Raw genomic sequence first — 18,744 nt, 5'->3', positions numbered from 1 at the left:
ATGGTGTGCTGTGTTTAGAGCGACTAATGTGTAGACTACACCGTTACACAATTTATAACTAGTCTGGGGGTACTGCATAATCTTGCCCCTGCATAAACTTTACATTAACTGAATAAAACTAGGTCAGAAGTAACCTAATCTCTCGTTGACAGACGTATGTAACATAACTGAGATTTTTTAGTTCTGGGTTTCCTAGATTAGCTTGTTTTTTTTCCGGGGGAAACAAAGGAGCATTATTAAAGTAAAGAAACAAGCTGTACTACGAACATATGAATCTACCATAAACACCACAAGATGGCAGTATTTCTTTACATTACATACTCTTGAATAAAAAGTGCATTTATATCCATTTCAGTTTATTCAGTGAATAATACAATGCAAAACAGTACAGACAAACACTAGTCTTTGAAAATGAAAGTTATGATAAAAGCCAAATTTATAAACAGAAGTATTATGTTATGTAAATTACATAACTACAAATGGTGGTAGACCTACATCATTATAGGGTAGGTTGGAGTAAGACTGATTGATATGTGCCATCCGCAGGTAAACACATTTCGAAGGGAAATAGGTGGGCATAATTCCATTTTTTGCCAAACATACTCACTATAAATTGTACTACTTGATTAAAAACGGATAAATAATCCACTTGATTAGAGAGAAATTCTCTTTTGGCTCCCCTATTAGAATATATATATTTTTAAAAGTGTATAGATCTAACTTCATTAGAATACATCACTGTTTATTATAAAATATTAGATCAATGTACTTCAATCATTTTATTGGAGTCATTTAAAGTGGGTGGAGGGGGGGGGGGGGGGGGGGGTAACCCCATGCCACCCTGCTATTGAAGATTATTTTGTAATGAAAAGAAAAGTACATTCTTTAAAAATAAAAAAAAGCTCAAATGGCACCCCAAAAACGTAATACTCTCAGAAAGGTTTACACTACAGAGCGTACAGGTGACAAGGTTACGGTGCTTCTTTCATCGTACAGGGCAGATAAACGATACTTAACACATTCTGATGAATCTATAGAGACGAACCTAATGCCACCATGGGATCATTTCATTATTGCAAATGCAATACTCATGCAGGTAAAATAAATCCTATGTGTGCTTCAAACCAATTATCTTTCTATCTCTTTCGCATTCTTTAAACGATAGATTCATAATAATGACAACGGGGGCGTAATTGATAAGATGTTAAGTAATCATTTCTACAGTACGTGAAATGAAAAAGGCAGATATCAGATATTTTATCCACTGAATTTGCAAAACAGCAACCATATTCTGAAAAGAAATCATTTCTGCTTGAATATGACAAGATCTTGCACCACCTAGAAATACATGATAAAAGCAACAAAAACCATTGCGGTTTCTACAATAGTCGTCCATAAGCGAGCAGACAAAACATTGATTTAATACATGTTTTTTTTCTTCTAAAGTCTAGCATGTAAAGTATATAAAAATACCAAGTAAAAAGATGCCACTGAAATAATTTGTCTGTTTGGTTGGAAAGAGATGGCAGTCGAGTACGCAGCATACAGCTGATCTGTTGAGGTAACAACTGCCTGAGTACTGCACCCAACTGCTCAATAGCAATGGCTTGGGATGTTAGTCATTCATTTGATCCTTCCTTATAAAAAATGACCCATAGACGATCGTTCTGAGGTAATATTGGAATATCTTATAACCGTTGTGCGTTTCCGTTACAAAATAATATCATAATAATAAACCCAAAGGTCCCGTACAGACTGCCAGGTCCACATACCGTACTGAAGAAGAGTACACCAACTGAAGGGTCGTCGCTGTGTCCTAAAACACCACTCTCAGATTTACTGGACGTGTGTGTCTTAGGCTTGATTTGTGCGTGTGTTGTTTGAGTCTGTTCTGACCTCGGAAGCACCATTGGGTCAAGTGTAGTGTTTAGACTAAAATCTACAAGTGTTCGCAAGAACTGAGGAGAACACCTTTATCAACCCTGAATGAGAGGTGGGGGGGGGCTAAACCTAGTACTGCCACCTACCCCCTAGAACATGAGACATACAAGAGTGGAGAGAAGAGGAGGAACCACGTTTAAGCTACAGGCATCCTCGCAGAAAACCATAGCAAGCTGTTGTTGTGGACATAGTTGGCCAGCGTGACGAAGTCTCTGAGTTGGAGGCGCTGGCAGAGAGAATGCGCGCGTCTGGTTGGGGAGTGTGTGAATGCTGTTGAGGCGCTGTGATCTCAGAACTCCGCAGCTGGCAGGGGATGATTGGCAGCTGCTTCCTCAAGTCAGAGAGGAGGTCAGGGGGTCAGGTGGGCGGGACAAGAAGAGGTCCCTCATCAAGGCTGGGGGAGAAAATGAGAGAGAAGGGGAAGAGGAGAACTGAGTTGGATTGGTCATCTCCTATTTCAGTAGATATTAGCAAGAGTGCATTTGGTAGGTACGGTATGCAAATGCCACACATGAAGCCTAAATATTTGCCTAAGATACAGTAGTACCATGACGTGTGTCCGTGTGTTTGTACCTGCGGTGTCACATCGTCCCTGGGCTTCCCCGAGGATGGGGTCTCTGTCCGTCAGCAGTTGACTCCGCCTGTGGGGGTGTGGCACCAGCTCCAACTCTGGGCTGTCTGTATCCTCCAGGCAGTCCTGAAACACACACACAATTTCAACTTTAATAGCACATCATTGTTCATTAAGTCATTTCATACACTCTCCCCAACTCCCACCCTAAACCCCTTTCCTCACCCAACCCTAAACCCCTTTCCTCACCCGACCCTAAACCCCTTTCCTCACCCAACCCTAAACCCCATTCCTCACCCAACCCTAAACCCCTTTCCTCACCCAACCCTAAACCCCTTTCCTCACCCAACCCTAAACCCCTTTCCTCACCCAACCCTAAACCCCTTTCCTCACCCAACCCTAAACCCCCTCCTCACCCAACCCTAAACCCCTTTCCTCACCCAACCCTAAACCCCTTTCCTCACCCAACCCTAAACCCCCTCCTCACCCAACCCTAAACCCCTTTCCTCACCCAACCCTAAACCCCCTCCTCACCCAACCCTAAACCCCTTTCCTCACCCAACCCTAAACCCCCTCCTCACCCCACCCTAAACCCCTTTCCTCACCCAACCCTAAACCCTTTTCCTCACCCAACCCTAAACCCCCTCCTCACCAATAGGGTGTAGCTGAGAAGCAGTTCCTGCTGGATGGGTGACACAGAGTGTCTCGGTCTCTTGTCCTGACTCATCAGCTGGGAGGGCATGTCTTCATCCTGCTCATGGCTCCTGTGGAAGTTACAGTTAGGAACGTTAACATTCAGCAACACTTTCACTCCAAAACACCCAACACCACTGTCTGTCACTCCAAAACACCCAACACCACTGTCTGTCACTCCAAAACACCCAACACCACTGTCTGTCACTCCAAAACACCCAACACCACTGTCTGTCACTCCAAAACACCCAACACCACTGTCTGTCACTCCCAAACACCCAACACCACTGTCTGTCACTCCAAAACACTCAATCCAACCAGGCGTCTCATCTCTCTCACTGGTGTGACCCAGACAGCAGTGGGTCAGTAGAGTAGAATAGATTTGTACCGTTTCCTGGTAGCAGTGGGGGGCTCTGGGGACGGGCTGTCAGGGATCCCAGGGAGCTGGACGCTGAGCAGGAAATCATCATCCATGGAGATATACGGAGCCAGCATGTCCAGATCAACCACTTCCACGTCCTGCCAGCACAGGAGACAGACTGCTCAATCACAGGTATAGGCTCCCTCTTCCTAATTTCCCTCTCTCAAAATAGTTTGACTTATTGTAGAAATAGGAAAGAACTATGCTCATCATTTAGTGTTTGGCTGTGTTCTGCATGTACCTCAGGCTGGTCTTCCTTCTGCACGACCTCTTCTGGACAGACGGCAAACAACTTCTCCACCTCATCCTCTATTGGCAGCTCCTCAATGGGGATCTGACGAGGACAGATATATAGTGGACTCCTCATCAGTGAGAACACATCGGGTTCGTATGTTATAGACTCTAAGGAGATACTGTAAACCCCCTATTATTTAAGAATCTACTAAAGTTCTTACCAGTGCTGGTGTTGGTGATGATGAGGTGGGCTTGTCGAATATGGGTGAGAGGAGCGTCCACAGCTCGGGGGTGCACAGGTCCTGTGGGAAAACTGGGGCGGAGTCAGGGCTTGATGGAAGGCTGAACGACAGCTCCGCAAAGTCTGCAGGAACACAAGCCGCAAACACAAACAGTCTTTTGAGCACTTATGACAGTGAATGAATATGTAGTAAGCCAGCCCTGTCTCAGCCAGAATGGCCCATAGGGCAGGAGGCTGCCGCATGAGGCAGCTTGATCTACTAGTACACTAGTCTGTCGCAGGTCCGCCTCAGGCCCTAGAATCTTTTGGTACTCGACCAAACTCCCAACCTCAGGGGAGACACTAACCACAAGATGGTACAGTACTACGGTGTGAATTAAAGTGTGAGGATGACCTGTGAGGGGTACGATGGGGTCTCCGGAGACAGGGGCCAGTTGGAGGAGGTCCTCTGGGTTCTCCTTCAACTGTTGGAAGAGCTCTCCACTGCTGCTGTTGTCACTGTCACACAAAGTCTCCTCTGAGGCCTCAGAGACAGGATCACTCTTCAGCCCACAGCCAGTCTGCTCTACTGAGAACACCACATCTGCCTGCTCCACCACACTGAGAGATAGAGAGAGAGAGAGAAAGAGATTATGTAGGGTAGGGAGAATGGAAAGGGGTGAACGTATGTGTCATGAAAAAGGAGATGAGAGTAGAGGTGGTGGGACATTACCTGAGGATAAAGTTAAGACAGACCACAGCCTCTGGTTGAGAGGTCTTGTTGTTGTAGATGACTGTAGCCTGGGTCTCTGCCCACACGAAGCCCCCACTCTTAGCCAGAAAACGGTATTGGCTGGTGCACACCTGGCCTTTAGACAGAACTGGGATGGGGGGGAGGGGGACAGTGGACATATCAATGTACACAGACAAACACGCGCACACACCCACAGGCACACTTCAAGTCGACCACTTCACCATAGCACCCTTAAAAGGCTGTGCAGGGCTCATAAAACAATGTCCTTTCCCGGAGCTGGAGTAAATTACATTACTAAACTGCTCCCGATTGTCCTACGTCAGGAATCCATGTGGGTTTTAATGACATTATGAATAGTTGAAACTGGATTTTAAAAGAGCTGACTGACTCTCTGCTAGACACTAATAGAAGACCCGTCATATCTGGCCCCGTGGCCTCTCTGAAACGCACGATGGAACGCTTTAGCAGGATTCTCTCTCTTCACAACTGGCTACGTGATTATTGCAGCTCAATGTGTGTAACTTTTGTTGACAATTGCGATACCTTTCAGAAACCAAACACATTTTATAAGGAGGATGGGATCCACCCAAATCATTTGGGTTCCTGGATCCTTTCATAGCATTATAAGGCTGCGTTGAGACAATGACTTATCAATGACCGAAGTCCAGCTCAGTTAATCCCTACCATTGTGTCGCAGAGTCGTCATAATGCTTCAGCAAATGGACATTACACCAGGGGAGTCGGTAGACACAATGTAAGTAACCTAATTTATGTCCCTCTAACTGCCCTAAATGTCTCTGCTGATCCCACAGCTATTGTATGCAGTAATCACGTGCCTATGAACCCGATTTATACTGTTAGCACTGAGGCAGTGTGCCCTAGGAGGAAGTCCACTGTGTGCAGCTCACCCTGCACTGACATAAATAACCTGAGCATATCTACTTCTGCTAAGCTTCCCTGTAAAGCAATGAAAACAAGTAAGCGTCCCAAAAGAAAAGTGCTCAAAAACGTTAACATATGTAGCTTAAGAAACAAGGTTTATGAAATCAATAATTTGCTAGTAACAGATGACATTCATATTCTGACTATCTCTGAAACTCACTTAGATAATACCTTTGACGATACAGTGGTAGCAATACAAGGTTATAACATTTATAGAAAATATAGAAATGCCCATGGCGGAGGTGTTTCTGTTTATATTCAGAACCACATTCCTGTAAAGATTTGAGATGATCTTATGTTAAATACTGTTGAAGTAATACGGCTGCAGGTTCATCTGCCTCACCTAAAGACCCTTCTGCTAGGAAGCTGCTATAGACCACCAAGTGCTAACAGTCAGTACCTGGATAACATGTGTAAAATGCTTGATAATGTATGTGTTATCAACAGAGAGGTATATTTTCTGGGTGATTTAAATATGGACTGGCTTTCATCAAGCTGCCCACTCAAGAGAAAGTTTCAAACTGTAACCAGTGCCTGCGACCTGAATCAGGTTGTCAGTCAACCTACCAGGGTAGTTACAAACAGCACAGGAATGAAATGATCAACATGTATTGATCACATCTTTACTAATGCTGCAGAAATGTGCTTGAAAGCAGTATCCAGATCCATCGGATGTAGTGATCACAATATAGTAGCCATATCTAGGAAAATTAAAGTTCCAAAGGCTGGGCCTAATATAGTGTATAAGAGATCATACAATAAGTTTTGTAGTGATTTCTATGTTGTTGATGTAAAGAGTATTTGTTGGTCCGTGGTGTGTAATGAGGATCAAACAGACACTACTGTTAGCTAGCGTGATAGTCACGAACAATTGTTAGCTAGCTACCCGCAAAGAATTGACATCTACCTTGCACAACATTACTTTTAGGTCATTTTTGCCTGTGTGGTCTAGTCTCTATTTTTGCTGGCTGAAAGAAGGTTTCAGTGAATGCGAGGTGCAGCGTGAGGCAATACAGTAGGCGGGAGTGTAAGCGCTTCTCACGGTAGTACGCAAATTGAGAAACACCCCATGTATTCACGCAGTCTAGCAGTAGTTGTATTTGTCCAATCCTCTGTCCTCACTGTTCAGTCTGCTTCCCAGACACCCAGGAGGAAAGGCTGAGCAGTAGCAAGTCTGCCTGACAACAGCTGTCACAACAACACGTCGTCCCCCAGTACTCGCACAGTGTCATTTTACTTCTGTATCACTCACCGGCATAACGCCTTACAGTGTTACACTGACTCTCACGGAACTGTTATATGTCACATGATAATGTTACAAAGGAGACTAGCTCGGTGAAACCAATGTTTTAGCATGCCCCCTTCCACCTACAATCCACACACACCCTGCTCTCAGAGACTCACGGATGTGCAGGCTCTTGGTCACATGATCCGAGTCCAGGGCATGATGGAATTCGTAGGCAGATTTGCCAATCAGATCTTCTGGCTCGTATCCCACTAGCTCTGCCACCCTGGCAACACAGTGGATACAGAAGGAGGGGGTCAGAGGTCAGCTTGTAGTCAACAACCCATCGATGATGCAGTATGGTAGTTTTGCAAGAGGGAATGGTATAAAATGACTCATTTGCCCCAGCAGATGAAGTTATGAGTTATTGTAATGAGCCCCACTCAGAGTGGGCAACAAACAATGGTTATAAACTTTCCCACGGTATGGAGATGGCCATCTCCATCGGTCTGTTTGTTTGTGTGTAGTGGGAAATTATTTCATTCACGATTTTCTGTACTTGATTGGTTAATGATATGTTCTAAATATAATTGTATACGCGGAGAGACGTGGACCGAGGCATTCCCCTGGGAGGTGAAACCGGAATTAGCCATGTACCCCCATGTTGACACCATGTTTGGTTAAGTAGTTTTCTTCTGATAGTCTATAAATATGTTGTAACTGACTACTGATATCCTTTTACTTCTTAGACCTTTGACCTGTTTAGGTGCTGATGGTATACTTACTGGTAATCTGTGTCGACAGTGGCAACGGCTACTGTCTTAGTTGGGAGTCAGAAGATTTAGTGACCATGAAGACTGAACAGTTGTCTGCTGATAGTGGATATAAGGGCCTTCTCCGAGGAGGCCAGGCAGACTTTTTCTATGCTGGAGGTTGTCTCCCGTTGAAACTTGTATGAACCCGAATTGATTTATGATTGACTATAACCGCAACTACTCTTCACAATTATTCAGGGGATTGGAACCAAAATATAACGGGTAGGGAGAGATCGAGACCTTTAGGTGGCTTGATGTCCTGAACATCATGGCATGACTTGGAATGTGTTTAGGCTATTACTAGCATCAGAACTTCACTGAATAACAGAATTATATCATAGATATTCTGAATATTAAAAAATAAATCATATTATTTACCGGTTCTCATGATTTTAAAATAACTTTTCTCTTTCGAAACACTAGAGATCACTTTCGTTTCCGGTTCTGTTTCCTGTCCTCTAATTAGTTCACTCTTTTCCCTGAACCAGTTCCAACCCCTGCTTTTATTCATTTCACAATCCCCTTTACAGAGTGTGTATGAGGGTGTGTGTTTGTGTGTGATGTTTCTGTTGCTATGCATGTGTGTATTAGCCTAAAAGTGAGTGTAGTGTTCAGTCTAGTTTAATCATGGGTGTATCCACTACGGCCAATTCTATTGCAAAATGTTTTGCAAACAAAACTGTTTACTTCAAATGCTGTTGAGGTTCATTTTGTTCTCAAATGAAAATTGTTGTTCAGTTGTTTCTCTTTCTGGAAAGATTTGGATGGAGCCCCAGGGTTTCCCAAACTCAGTCATGGGCCCCCCCCTGGGGGCACGTTTTAGTGTTTGGCCCCTAACACGACACAGCTGATTCAAATCATCAAAGCTTGATGATGACTTGGTTATTTGTATCAGCTGTGTAGTGCTGGGGGCAAAAACCAAAAGATGCCCCCAGGAGGGTGGTTGGCAAACCCTGCTTTAGAGCATGGAAGAATGAATAATTTATAGATGTGCAGCTTGTGCCCAATACTTCAGACTTGTCATATTGGAATGGCAACGCGTGGAAACCAGAACATTTAAATGATCTCCTTCCATTTAAGAATGCAACAGCTTTTACGTCACGTTGAAGAGCGTTTGGATTAAATGGTTTTGCAACAAAAGGTTTTGCAACAGACTAAACGCTTTGCAACAGAATTGGCGTAATGAATTCACCGCGTGTGTGTGTGTGTGTCTGCTCAGCCTCACCTGCCCTCGCAGTGTGTGAAGCGCAGGTCCATGCTGTGTCGAGTGAGGAAGGTACTGCGGTCCAGAGGGAACTCCACACTAGACGGGTGGGGGATGGGCTCACACAGCACCGTCATGAAGCTGCCTGCAGGGGGTGACGAGTCCTCGTCACTGGAGCACACACGCATGTGGCCTGTACAGTGCAGCACCTGGGGGCCACAGAGTGCAGGAAGGTTAGTTTGACAACCATGACTATCCATATTAGTCCCAATGTGAATGTTGGAGAGCAGGGATGGGCAAATTTGATGAGGGCACAAAAAGGGCACCTAAAAAAAAAATCACAACTCATCATGAGGGGCCGCAGTAGCTCACTTTTTTTGTAGTTGTGTGGAAATTGATACGAGGGCCTTTAAAAAAGGGGGGCTGTGCCGCGGGCTGCCTGCCAGTTGCCTGTTCCAATTCAGGGCAGACATAACTATGTTCAGCACATTCACAGTGGGACTTGACAAGCCGTGTTAGAAGAAAATAAAGGAATGTAAGGATTTTTCTATACAAGAGGAAGGCTCTGTCCCAAATGGCAGCCTATTCCCTATATAGTGCACTACTTCAGACCAGAGCTCTATTCCCTATATAGTGCACTACTTCAGACCAGAGCTCAATTCCCTATATAGTGCACTACTTCAGACCAGAGCTCTATTCCCTATATAGTGCACTACTTCAGACCAGAGCTCTATTCCCTATATAGTGCACTACTTCAGACCAGAGCTCTATTCCCTATATAGTGCACTACTTCAGACCAGAGCTCTATTCCCTATATAGTGCACTACTTCAGACCAGAGCTCTGGCACAGACCAAATAACCAGAGATGGAGAGGAACAGCAGTATGAAAATGGGATGTGACACCCTTGTAACACGGCCAAGAGTGAGAACACAGACTCACCACAATAACACAAATGCTGAGTCAACACTGTTCACACACACCTCTACTGGAATCCAGAGCGTAACTGGGCCAAGGCTTTCTGACAGTCATGGTCACTGATGGACCCATGCCTTGTGTGTGTGTGTGTGTGTGTGTACTTGTTTTCCTAATTTATCAGCACCCCAATGGTCTAACAATTCACCCAAACGTCCTGGCAAGGTAGGAAAACACTAACCTTTTTCTTGTCCGGAATTTGTTACAATTCTATTTAAAATTTAAGGGTTAGGTTTTAGAGTTTTAAGTTAAGGTTAGGTTTAGGGGTTAAGGTTAGGGAAAATAGTATTTTTAAAAGGTCAAACATTTTTACTCCCCCAAAAAGTTCCAATAGGAAAGAAAGTAAGGCAGGGAGGCAGGCTGGATTAAATAGAGAACCAGACTCATAAACCCGAGAGATATGGTTAATCCCCACATCTCATCATTAGAATGGAGACAAATCCCTGATATCTAGGCCAGCCAGACTGTCCTACCTAACCTTTCAGCTGGATTAAGTGTCCTGTCCTTCTGAATCCAAAACACATCTCATGTTTATAGCTCGGATGTTTCTCTAATGTCTTAGCAACGCCACTGGTAACAGCAACATATGAATCTCACTGAATGGTGAAAGATGGCCCGAATAGGGTTGGCCAATATCCAGATGTTCAGACCTTCTGATTCAGAGGGGTTGGGTTAAATGCGGAAGACGCATTTCAGTTGTACAACTGACTAGGTATCCCCCTTTCCCTTCATATCAATCCAGTACCATAGCGGGGTACATGGTATTACCGTTATAGCAGCACTTTGTATGCACTCTCTCTCCATAGCGGACACTAGCTAAATGCTAATAAGCGCAATCAGACAAACGAATGGCAAGAACAGACAGCCCAGCTCATAAAGTTATACTCAAAAGGGTACTCTTTTTCTGCACGCACAAAACAAATATTAGACAACGGGGATCTTGATCAAGGAGGGGGTTGATCATCTCTGCTGTAAATCTTGAAAGCTAGCAACTTAGCTAGAGAGGAAGTTAGCAAACCAAATGCAGAGCTGAAGAGAATTGATATGGCACATCTTAGATAGTCAAATGTATAGTTAGAAGATATTTTGCTAGCAAGCATTAGTTGTGCATTTCAAGTGTGAATTTCAAGTGTAAAGATTGCCCTATGCAGGTGTGGAATACGCAGGTGTACAGGGCTTGGGGTGTTGGTGGCTCAGTAGGGCTCAGCTGTGTGTGTCTGCGGGGGGGTGGGGGGCGTACCTTCCAGGTGGCAGACTTTATGTTGACAGTGCGCCCTCTAACAGTCAGAGTGCTCTTCATCCTAAGAAAGAAGGTCATCTCTGTGTGTTGCTGCACTGGTTTCTTCTTGAATACACCTGGGATGGAGAGAATAGGTTCTAGGGTTTAGGCCTATAGCTCTGTGTGAGCATGCATGATGAACACACACACACACACAACGGGTAGTTTGTCTCACCTGGCCTAGGCACCAGGAGATCCCGTAGCTCCTCTTGGTCACATGGGTGGACAAAGTCATACACACTCTGGCCCAGCAGCTCCAGCTGGACAACAACAATAATACAACCACGTCAATACAATGCCACACAGGCGCCTTTCCCATGAACTGCAGATTAAGAAAAGCTGCACTGCAAAGCCGAGAATATCACACCTGGTGCTTCGTAGCTTGTATCTATTTGCTAACTCCTACAAACATGATGATGTCTGCATTTTCTTGGTAATCCAACCAACCAGACTCTTAAATTTGTTCTGCAGGGTAATCTAGGGAACCATAAACTTTTGGCTATGATTGTACTACAAGCCTGCATGTGAAACAATAAAAAGAAAGATAAGCTAAGAAGGGGGGGGGGGTGACTTCTCGTGAAAAATATGTTTTTTTCTGTAGAACTTGAGGGCTCTCAGAGACCACAGCCTATTTTGAAGGAAGAAAAGGAAGCACGTATAAAGAACACATATCACGTGTGGTTTAACTCACATGTCAGACACTGAAATATCCAAAAAGCCTCATGATTTCACACCGTTAAATCAATTCTGCAACATAAAACTAACCAATTGGACAACCAAACTGTTCATCAAAGGCCATGAATAAAGACGTGGTAAAACTAACAATGGAATATTATTAACATTACTCGTTGCCATTCGGTAAGTGGGAGAATCCACTTTTTGTATCGAGTCTGCAGTCGACATTCTAGTAAGTCTGTAACGGATTCATTCTACTTGACTATACTCAATTAGAGCTTTGTGGATACAGACGGACTGTAAACAAAATCACACAACAGCAGTGGAACTGTATATTACAATGGTACTACTTTATGGCATTAAGCAGATGCTTTTTATCCACAGAGACTTACAACAGCGAGTGCATCCATTTTCATACGGATCGCCCCAGTGGGGATCAAACCCATGACCCTGATGTTACCAAGACCATGTGCGGCTGTACGTACCTGTTGGATGCCCAGGTGTTTGTCGACGCTGTCACCCAGGTAAATCATATCCCCCTCCTCGGTCATCACCATGATGAAGCCTGCCAGTGCCCGGGGGTAGAACCCATCCATCGTGTCCTCGTCCCCATCTGTGACTCGCTCCTCACTCGTGTCCCCTGCTATGACATTAAAACCCACGTCATGTCACCATATTTTCGACTCAAGGGTCTAGACTACCACCATCTTGGGAGTTGGTTATTACTAGGAAAGTAGTGAAGAAAGTAAGCTCTCAACCATTCAGTCACAGGACACGGACATGACTGGCCAATGGGAGCCCACCTGAGCGGAGGTGGTGCATGCGAAGGAAGCTGAGCGTCACCCTCATGATGGCGGCCTTGTCCAGGTCGGCGGAGACTCTGCGGGGGAGGGGCAGGGTGTGGGCCAGCTCGTAGAACAGCTCCGTCTCCTGACTCCGCCGGCAGCGTGCCGCATCCCGGGAACGCACCTTCCGCTGATCCGTACCCGACCTGGTCAGAGGGAAGAGGGAGAGAGAAAAAAAGAGTGGTGAGGAAGTGATGAAGCAGGAAGAGAAGTAGTACACAAAGTGTACACAAAGTCAAACCAGATATTTAACATCCACAGTGTAATATTCACTTCCTTCTTCAGACAAACAAAATTCAAACATTGTTTATTACTCTTCAGCATCAAACGTCTCTGATCCTCTTTACTCCATCACACCTCCATAACCGAACAAGCAAATAGCTAAATATTCAAACGCACACATACAAACAGATGGAACAAAAAATGTATTTCCTAAATAGTTCTCTTTGTGTAGTTGAAGTGTTCACCGAGTCTCACACTGTGTCTGTGAGGGGGCAGGGAAACGATCCTCCCTGAACCACAGCCCTTAATCGCCCCTTACCTCCCTCCCCTTAGCTTCCTCCCTCGCACCACGGGGATACAGGCAGGCTCTGTTAACCCGTTTATGGCATCTGACGCCAAATCAACAGACCCCCCCCCCCCCCCTGTGTCCTCCATTGTCCCTCTGTTCTCTATAGTCTCAGAGAGCTTCTGAGATTGTGCCCTCACTTCTATCCCCCTGGCTTTTCACAGGACGTTTAAACAGAAGTAATGGTGTATCTCCATGTATGACTACAGGCCGGGTGAGACAGTTCAGGAGTTCTCCCAGTCCCTTAGCATCTCACAATCTGTGTTTATCCAAAGAAAATATCATTGATTATTTAATAACTGTAATTGATCCTTACCAGCTGTGGTAATATAACGTGAGAGTAATGAGTTTCTCATTGGCCAGGGTGTGACAGAACGTGCTCGGGTTTGATTTTAATATGGTCAGATATGTGTTCTCAAAGACTTAGCCTGTGAGGGGTCAGGGAAACAGGCAACATAAGGGCACTTCCATGTGACCACGTTTTTCGAATAGATGTGTGTGCAGAACTACAGTAAGTAACGTGGATTTACACCTGGTAACAGAAATACGGTAATGTCATTTCATCATTGGTCCCTGATCTGTACAACACAGAAATGCATAATTATGGATATGAGTGTCATTCTCTTCATGGTGTATCCTAAATAGGTACACAAAACGGTCGAAATATGCAATATCCTCCTTTGCATATTTGGGTATTATTCTACATACTGGCTATTATTTTAATGAGCTCTGTTACCAAGCAAGACCAAATTTGGTTGGTCCAGACAAAATCGGAACCAATCATAGAAGTCTACGTTTCACAAGTTTGGACATCAAAGTACACCACAGTAGATAATACAGTACGGGACTGATTTCTTCAACCCACTCAGGCTGCTTTTCATACTGCCTCCACCCGCTCCCGCTGACTTCTTGTCCGACTCCCACCTGCTCCCGCAAGAACTGTCCCTGAACCCAACCCCAGTCCCGCAAAGTTATTTTAGGTGTATGTGAAGCAGCTTGATTTGCAGCCCAGGTCTTTAGTTTTTAACAGTTTGGCCTACAGATGAGCGGTTTTCTGCATTTCTCCAACACTGGCCGCGCATTCTGCATGATTGATTGTTATTCAATTATTCAAACAATTTAAAAGTAAATACTACAGCCCACACTATGCAAAATAATATTTTGTTTGTCAATAGAGGATTGTGTTTCTATCTCCTGTCTTGTATAGGCTCTGAGATTAAATGGGCTATGAAGTCACACTCCTATCTCACAGCAATACTGCAGCTTACCCGTACTGTCCCATAATACACTAGTTTTTTTTGAAGTAGCAGTTGTTGTGTTTAAGGGGTTATAGAGTGCACTGCCTGCCAAGCCCCCTGACTGCTGATTGGTCAGTTTATTGGAGTCAGCTCCTTTTCTGCTCCTGGGATCTTCATAGCTCAGTGGCTGGTATGCTAGAGTGGGGGAGGGGTGTTTGAGTGAGCTGGAGCCTCTCAGCCAGACTGTTAGCTTTTGAAATTATAAAAGAGAGTGCAAGATATTTTGTGAATATGTCTAAAAACATAATTGTATTTGGAGTGGTTTTTGACCAAATATTGACATAAACTCAAACACTCAAGACAACATGAAAAAATGATAGTATATATCAAGGAATGCCATTTTGGCCATACAAATACTGTCATAAATTACAGAAATTAATGGGAATATTTTACACAATTTGACATTTGAGAGATTTTTGACACCTCAAGGACACCTGGGCCTTGTTAAGGATAAACATGTATACATACAGATTGGTATAAGATATCTGTTCCATTTTTTGTGCACATGTTGACAAGATGTTGGGGAATCACTGAAATGAAATATTGACCCACTGAGCTTGCCTGACGACTTCAACACTGTGTGTGACTCTGTTTTAGCCCTCCACTGGAACAGGTTGGAGCCCTATAAAATGTGTTGTTCAGGCATAGTTCAGTCAAAATCTATATTTGGGTCTAATTGCCCTGAACTTGAGTTGTGTCTCAAGGTCCATGGTGACAGAATCCACAACAATCTATTTATTACTTCTGCCACAGTCCGCATCGTCAAATGTCATGAATGTAAACAGCCAAACCGATGTTAGCAATGCTGCACTGCAAGCTGAAATTTCCTAAAAATATATTGTCACCACTTCAGTTTAGACATCTCAAGGTTAAGGTAAATCGACCCAAATATAGATTGACTAAACTAGGCCTCTCTTTAACCGGTTGTTTTTTTAAAATAGTTTGTCGTCGATATACAATTTAGGTTCCAAACGGTTCCAAAACCGTAGATCGAAAGCGAGGCGTATCAATATTAAGATAGAGCATTTGGGCAGCGTCAGAGCATTTACCCGCCAGGCATATTGGTAGCCTACGTGAAATGACCCAATGCAAACCAATTGGAGTCATAACAGCAAGACTGACTGTAGGCAGTGTCAGTTTGACCTGGCAAACATGAAAGAACACCAATGGAATATGTCCTCTCGGGTGGGTATAATTTGTGGAACGGTCCAACATGAATCTGTTCCAAAAACTTTGTAAATAACATGGTTGCCAACAAACAACGCATACAAAGTTGTATAGCGGCAGAATAAGATACCGGGTAGGGAGTGGGCTATTTCATTATGTTTTTCACTCACCACGTTAATTCTGAAAAATGTCTGTCTTCACTCTGGAGCCTATGGACAAACATTAAGAATAAGCTACGTGGTGGGTTGATGCCTATTCGGCAGCTAGTTAGCTAGGTGAATTGACCATGCTATTTTGTATGCGTTGTTTGTTGGCAATCTTGTACTTTACAACATCTTCCTGTTGGAACGTTCCACAAATTATACCCACCCTGTCCTCTCTACCCCCTCTGGAATAAGGTCAATGACGTCATCAACTCCACGCTTTACAGGTTTACTAGGCTCTTCATTTAATCCTGCCTCAAAATGAGTTGATGATATTGAGATGTGTGAATTGAGTAGGCTCAATCATATCCTAAACTATAAAGAATCTCTCAACCAAAACTATGTAGTAAAATATATACTTAAATAAGGTTGTCTAATAGTTATTGCACAATTTCCACTGCCAAGATCTAAATGCAGAGACACAGAAGCGTCATGCCCATAGGGGGCACAGGGGTAAGTGCCCCTTCAGATTTCTCCTGTAAAAAAAAATAAAAAATAATATATATTTTTTTCTTCTCTGTAATACTACTAGCCACAATTTGATCAAGTTGGGTTTAGCTAGCCCAGATAGGTTTCCAATATCCCAACCTCATAACTTGCTACCAAGAAGCCATTTCAGGCTATCAATCAAGTTAGAGTAGCTACTTGTCCAAATATCTTAGCTGGCATGTGTAAACAACGTCATGTTGCTTGCTTAGCCAGTGCCACTTCCTCCCGTTTTGGACCATACCTGGCACGAACTCTGGACCTCTGCCTTGCTAGCACACATGGCTGCCATCCTGAAACATCTTATCAGTCAGCTCCACATTAAAAACTAGCTAAAGTCCGTTTCACACATCCCCATGTGCTACACATGACTGCTGGCAAGGTTGGTAGACTTCAGAAAGGCAAGCAAGATTTTGGGCCAGAGATTGCAGGGAAAAAGCCGTTTCAGGTGTTTGAAAATGCACATACTTTGTGCACCCTCGGATTTGGGTGTATGACACCCCTGGGAGAAGACTTGAAAAAAAATGGATTTTACTTTTTGATATCTCGCATCTGTACATTCGTGCGCATGTCCAAGTTATTTTGGAGTCAACAGACAATAGGCTACGAGAACACTTGGAATATGTCGACGATGTTTACTTGAAACCGAAAACGCACATGTATAACTCATTTATAAATGTCTTACCGTTGTGCAACAGGCTCTTCCTTCGTATCCATATTAAACTCGTAAACTTCAAGGATCAGACTACTGGTTTGTTTTATTATTGTTCAATTCTATACTGAGACTGTTTGACTCGAGAAAGCTCTAACAACAACGCCTCATCCCGACTGGCTTCCGCCTTGGCAGACATTCTAGCCAATGAGAAGGCAGATTCGCATGAACAACAGGGATGCGTTCAGTACGAAAAAATGTACTGCAACGTTCAATTAAAGGGACAAGGTGCGGTTCTGAACGACCAGTTCAAAAACGGAGAGATGGTGGGTTGGGGAACGGCACTTTAAATACGTCCCTCTCTGCTTTAAAACCATACCCATCAAACGTACCTCAAAGTCTGTTCAAGAACGTTGAAGGGCGTTCTGAGGAAACGTGCCGTTCAGTACAAACCGTGACGTAACGTAGCAGACATTCAATCGAACTGACCGAACCCCAGGCACAACTTTGTCTTTTGTGTTCGTTTGAGTGGTAAGGCTGAAGGCACCGAAATTAGAATAAATTGGAGTAAAGTTGGGGGAGGTGCATTTGGTGTCAGCCGAATGGTCGGACACTAATGTGGTTTTCCAACAGCAAGACTCAGATCAACATGGCGGGGTCATTGTTTATCAAAGTTTTTCTTTATCATGTCAAAATAAACATGCCTCCAACCCCCATATCACGCAAGCACAAACTGAAATAAAAATGTGTGTACATTGTTCAATCAATTAGTGACAGTCCCAAATATCACATGAATTTGTACATATCCACTGTATACACAAATTGCAGCAAAGTTGGTTCCTGTTTCAGTAACGTATTTGGTCAGGTTCATGTAGGTCAAACAAAAAGACAATAATGATTGGTTGACAATTAGAGCCTCCCACAATGTAGCCAGCCGGTGGCTGCAGAATGAAGTTGGTGAAGAGCAACTGCAGAAACTAACAGTAGACTGCAGTCAAAATGTCATGACCTTTGGTCACATGATTTATGTTCATGCAGTGGACATGAAGGTGCAAGTCCGACATTTCCCCCCCCAATAATGCAACACAGTTTGAAAGCCGGTGACCGACATGACAGAAGTGATCAGCTCGAACGAGCACATTATTCTTTATATGGAGGAGTTTGAGCTGATCAATTCTGTCTGTGGTCATGCCTTTCAAAGTGTGTTGCAAGCCTGCCTTGCATCTACATGTCAACTGCATGAAGTCGCTGTAGCTGCTTATTTCATGTTTATTTTTGACATTACAAACAATTAAACATTTTTATAAACAATGGAAACACTGTCATGTTGCTAGGAGCCTTGCTGTAGGTTAAAGGCTATACGGACACACCTGAGCTGCAAACCGCAACGGCAACACAACCATGTTGCACGGAGCCTTGTTTTAGGGAGAAGGCTATATGGACACTCCTGACCTAAACACACTAGTACACCACAGAGGACATGTAATACATAATACTACATATGTACAATGTAATAACTAGGTGTACTTAAGATACTTAAGTGTATCTTGAAGGGTACTTTTTTGTAATTCAATACTC

At 43.8% G+C, this 18,744-nt stretch overlaps 1 protein-coding gene across 4 annotated transcripts; it reads right to left on the bottom strand.

Moving 5' to 3' along the window:
* Positions 1-335: 335 nt before the first annotated feature.
* Positions 336-17,355, bottom strand: LOC110503712 (hypoxia-inducible factor 1-alpha). Of its 4 annotated transcripts, none has more exons than XM_036961288.1 (15): positions 17,200-17,355; positions 12,751-12,938; positions 12,433-12,590; positions 11,448-11,532; positions 11,234-11,349; positions 9,042-9,229; positions 7,181-7,287; positions 4,814-4,961; positions 4,496-4,701; positions 4,082-4,224; positions 3,868-3,960; positions 3,594-3,724; positions 3,165-3,276; positions 2,515-2,638; positions 336-2,335 (listed from the first exon to the last, which is right to left on the bottom strand). In XM_036961288.1, the coding sequence occupies exons 1-15, from the start codon at positions 17,229-17,231 to the stop codon at positions 2,274-2,276; spliced, it is 1,893 nt and encodes a 630-aa protein (XP_036817183.1). In that variant the 5' UTR covers positions 17,232-17,355; the 3' UTR covers positions 336-2,273. The 4 variants fall into 4 exon arrangements, with proteins under 4 accessions (XP_036817183.1, XP_036817184.1, XP_036817185.1 ...); XM_036961289.1 differs by having other exon boundaries at positions 12,433-12,587; XM_036961290.1 differs by lacking the exon at positions 17,200-17,355 and adding an exon at positions 13,107-13,248.
* Between the last annotated feature and the right edge of the window lie 1,389 nt (positions 17,356-18,744).

Source organism: Oncorhynchus mykiss, chromosome 24 (assembly GCF_013265735.2).
Source record: "Oncorhynchus mykiss isolate Arlee chromosome 24, USDA_OmykA_1.1, whole genome shotgun sequence".
Taxonomy (NCBI): Eukaryota; Metazoa; Chordata; class Actinopteri; order Salmoniformes; family Salmonidae; genus Oncorhynchus; species Oncorhynchus mykiss.
Note: the sequence above shows the minus strand (reverse complement) of the source record. Positions and strands in the feature narration are given on the sequence as shown.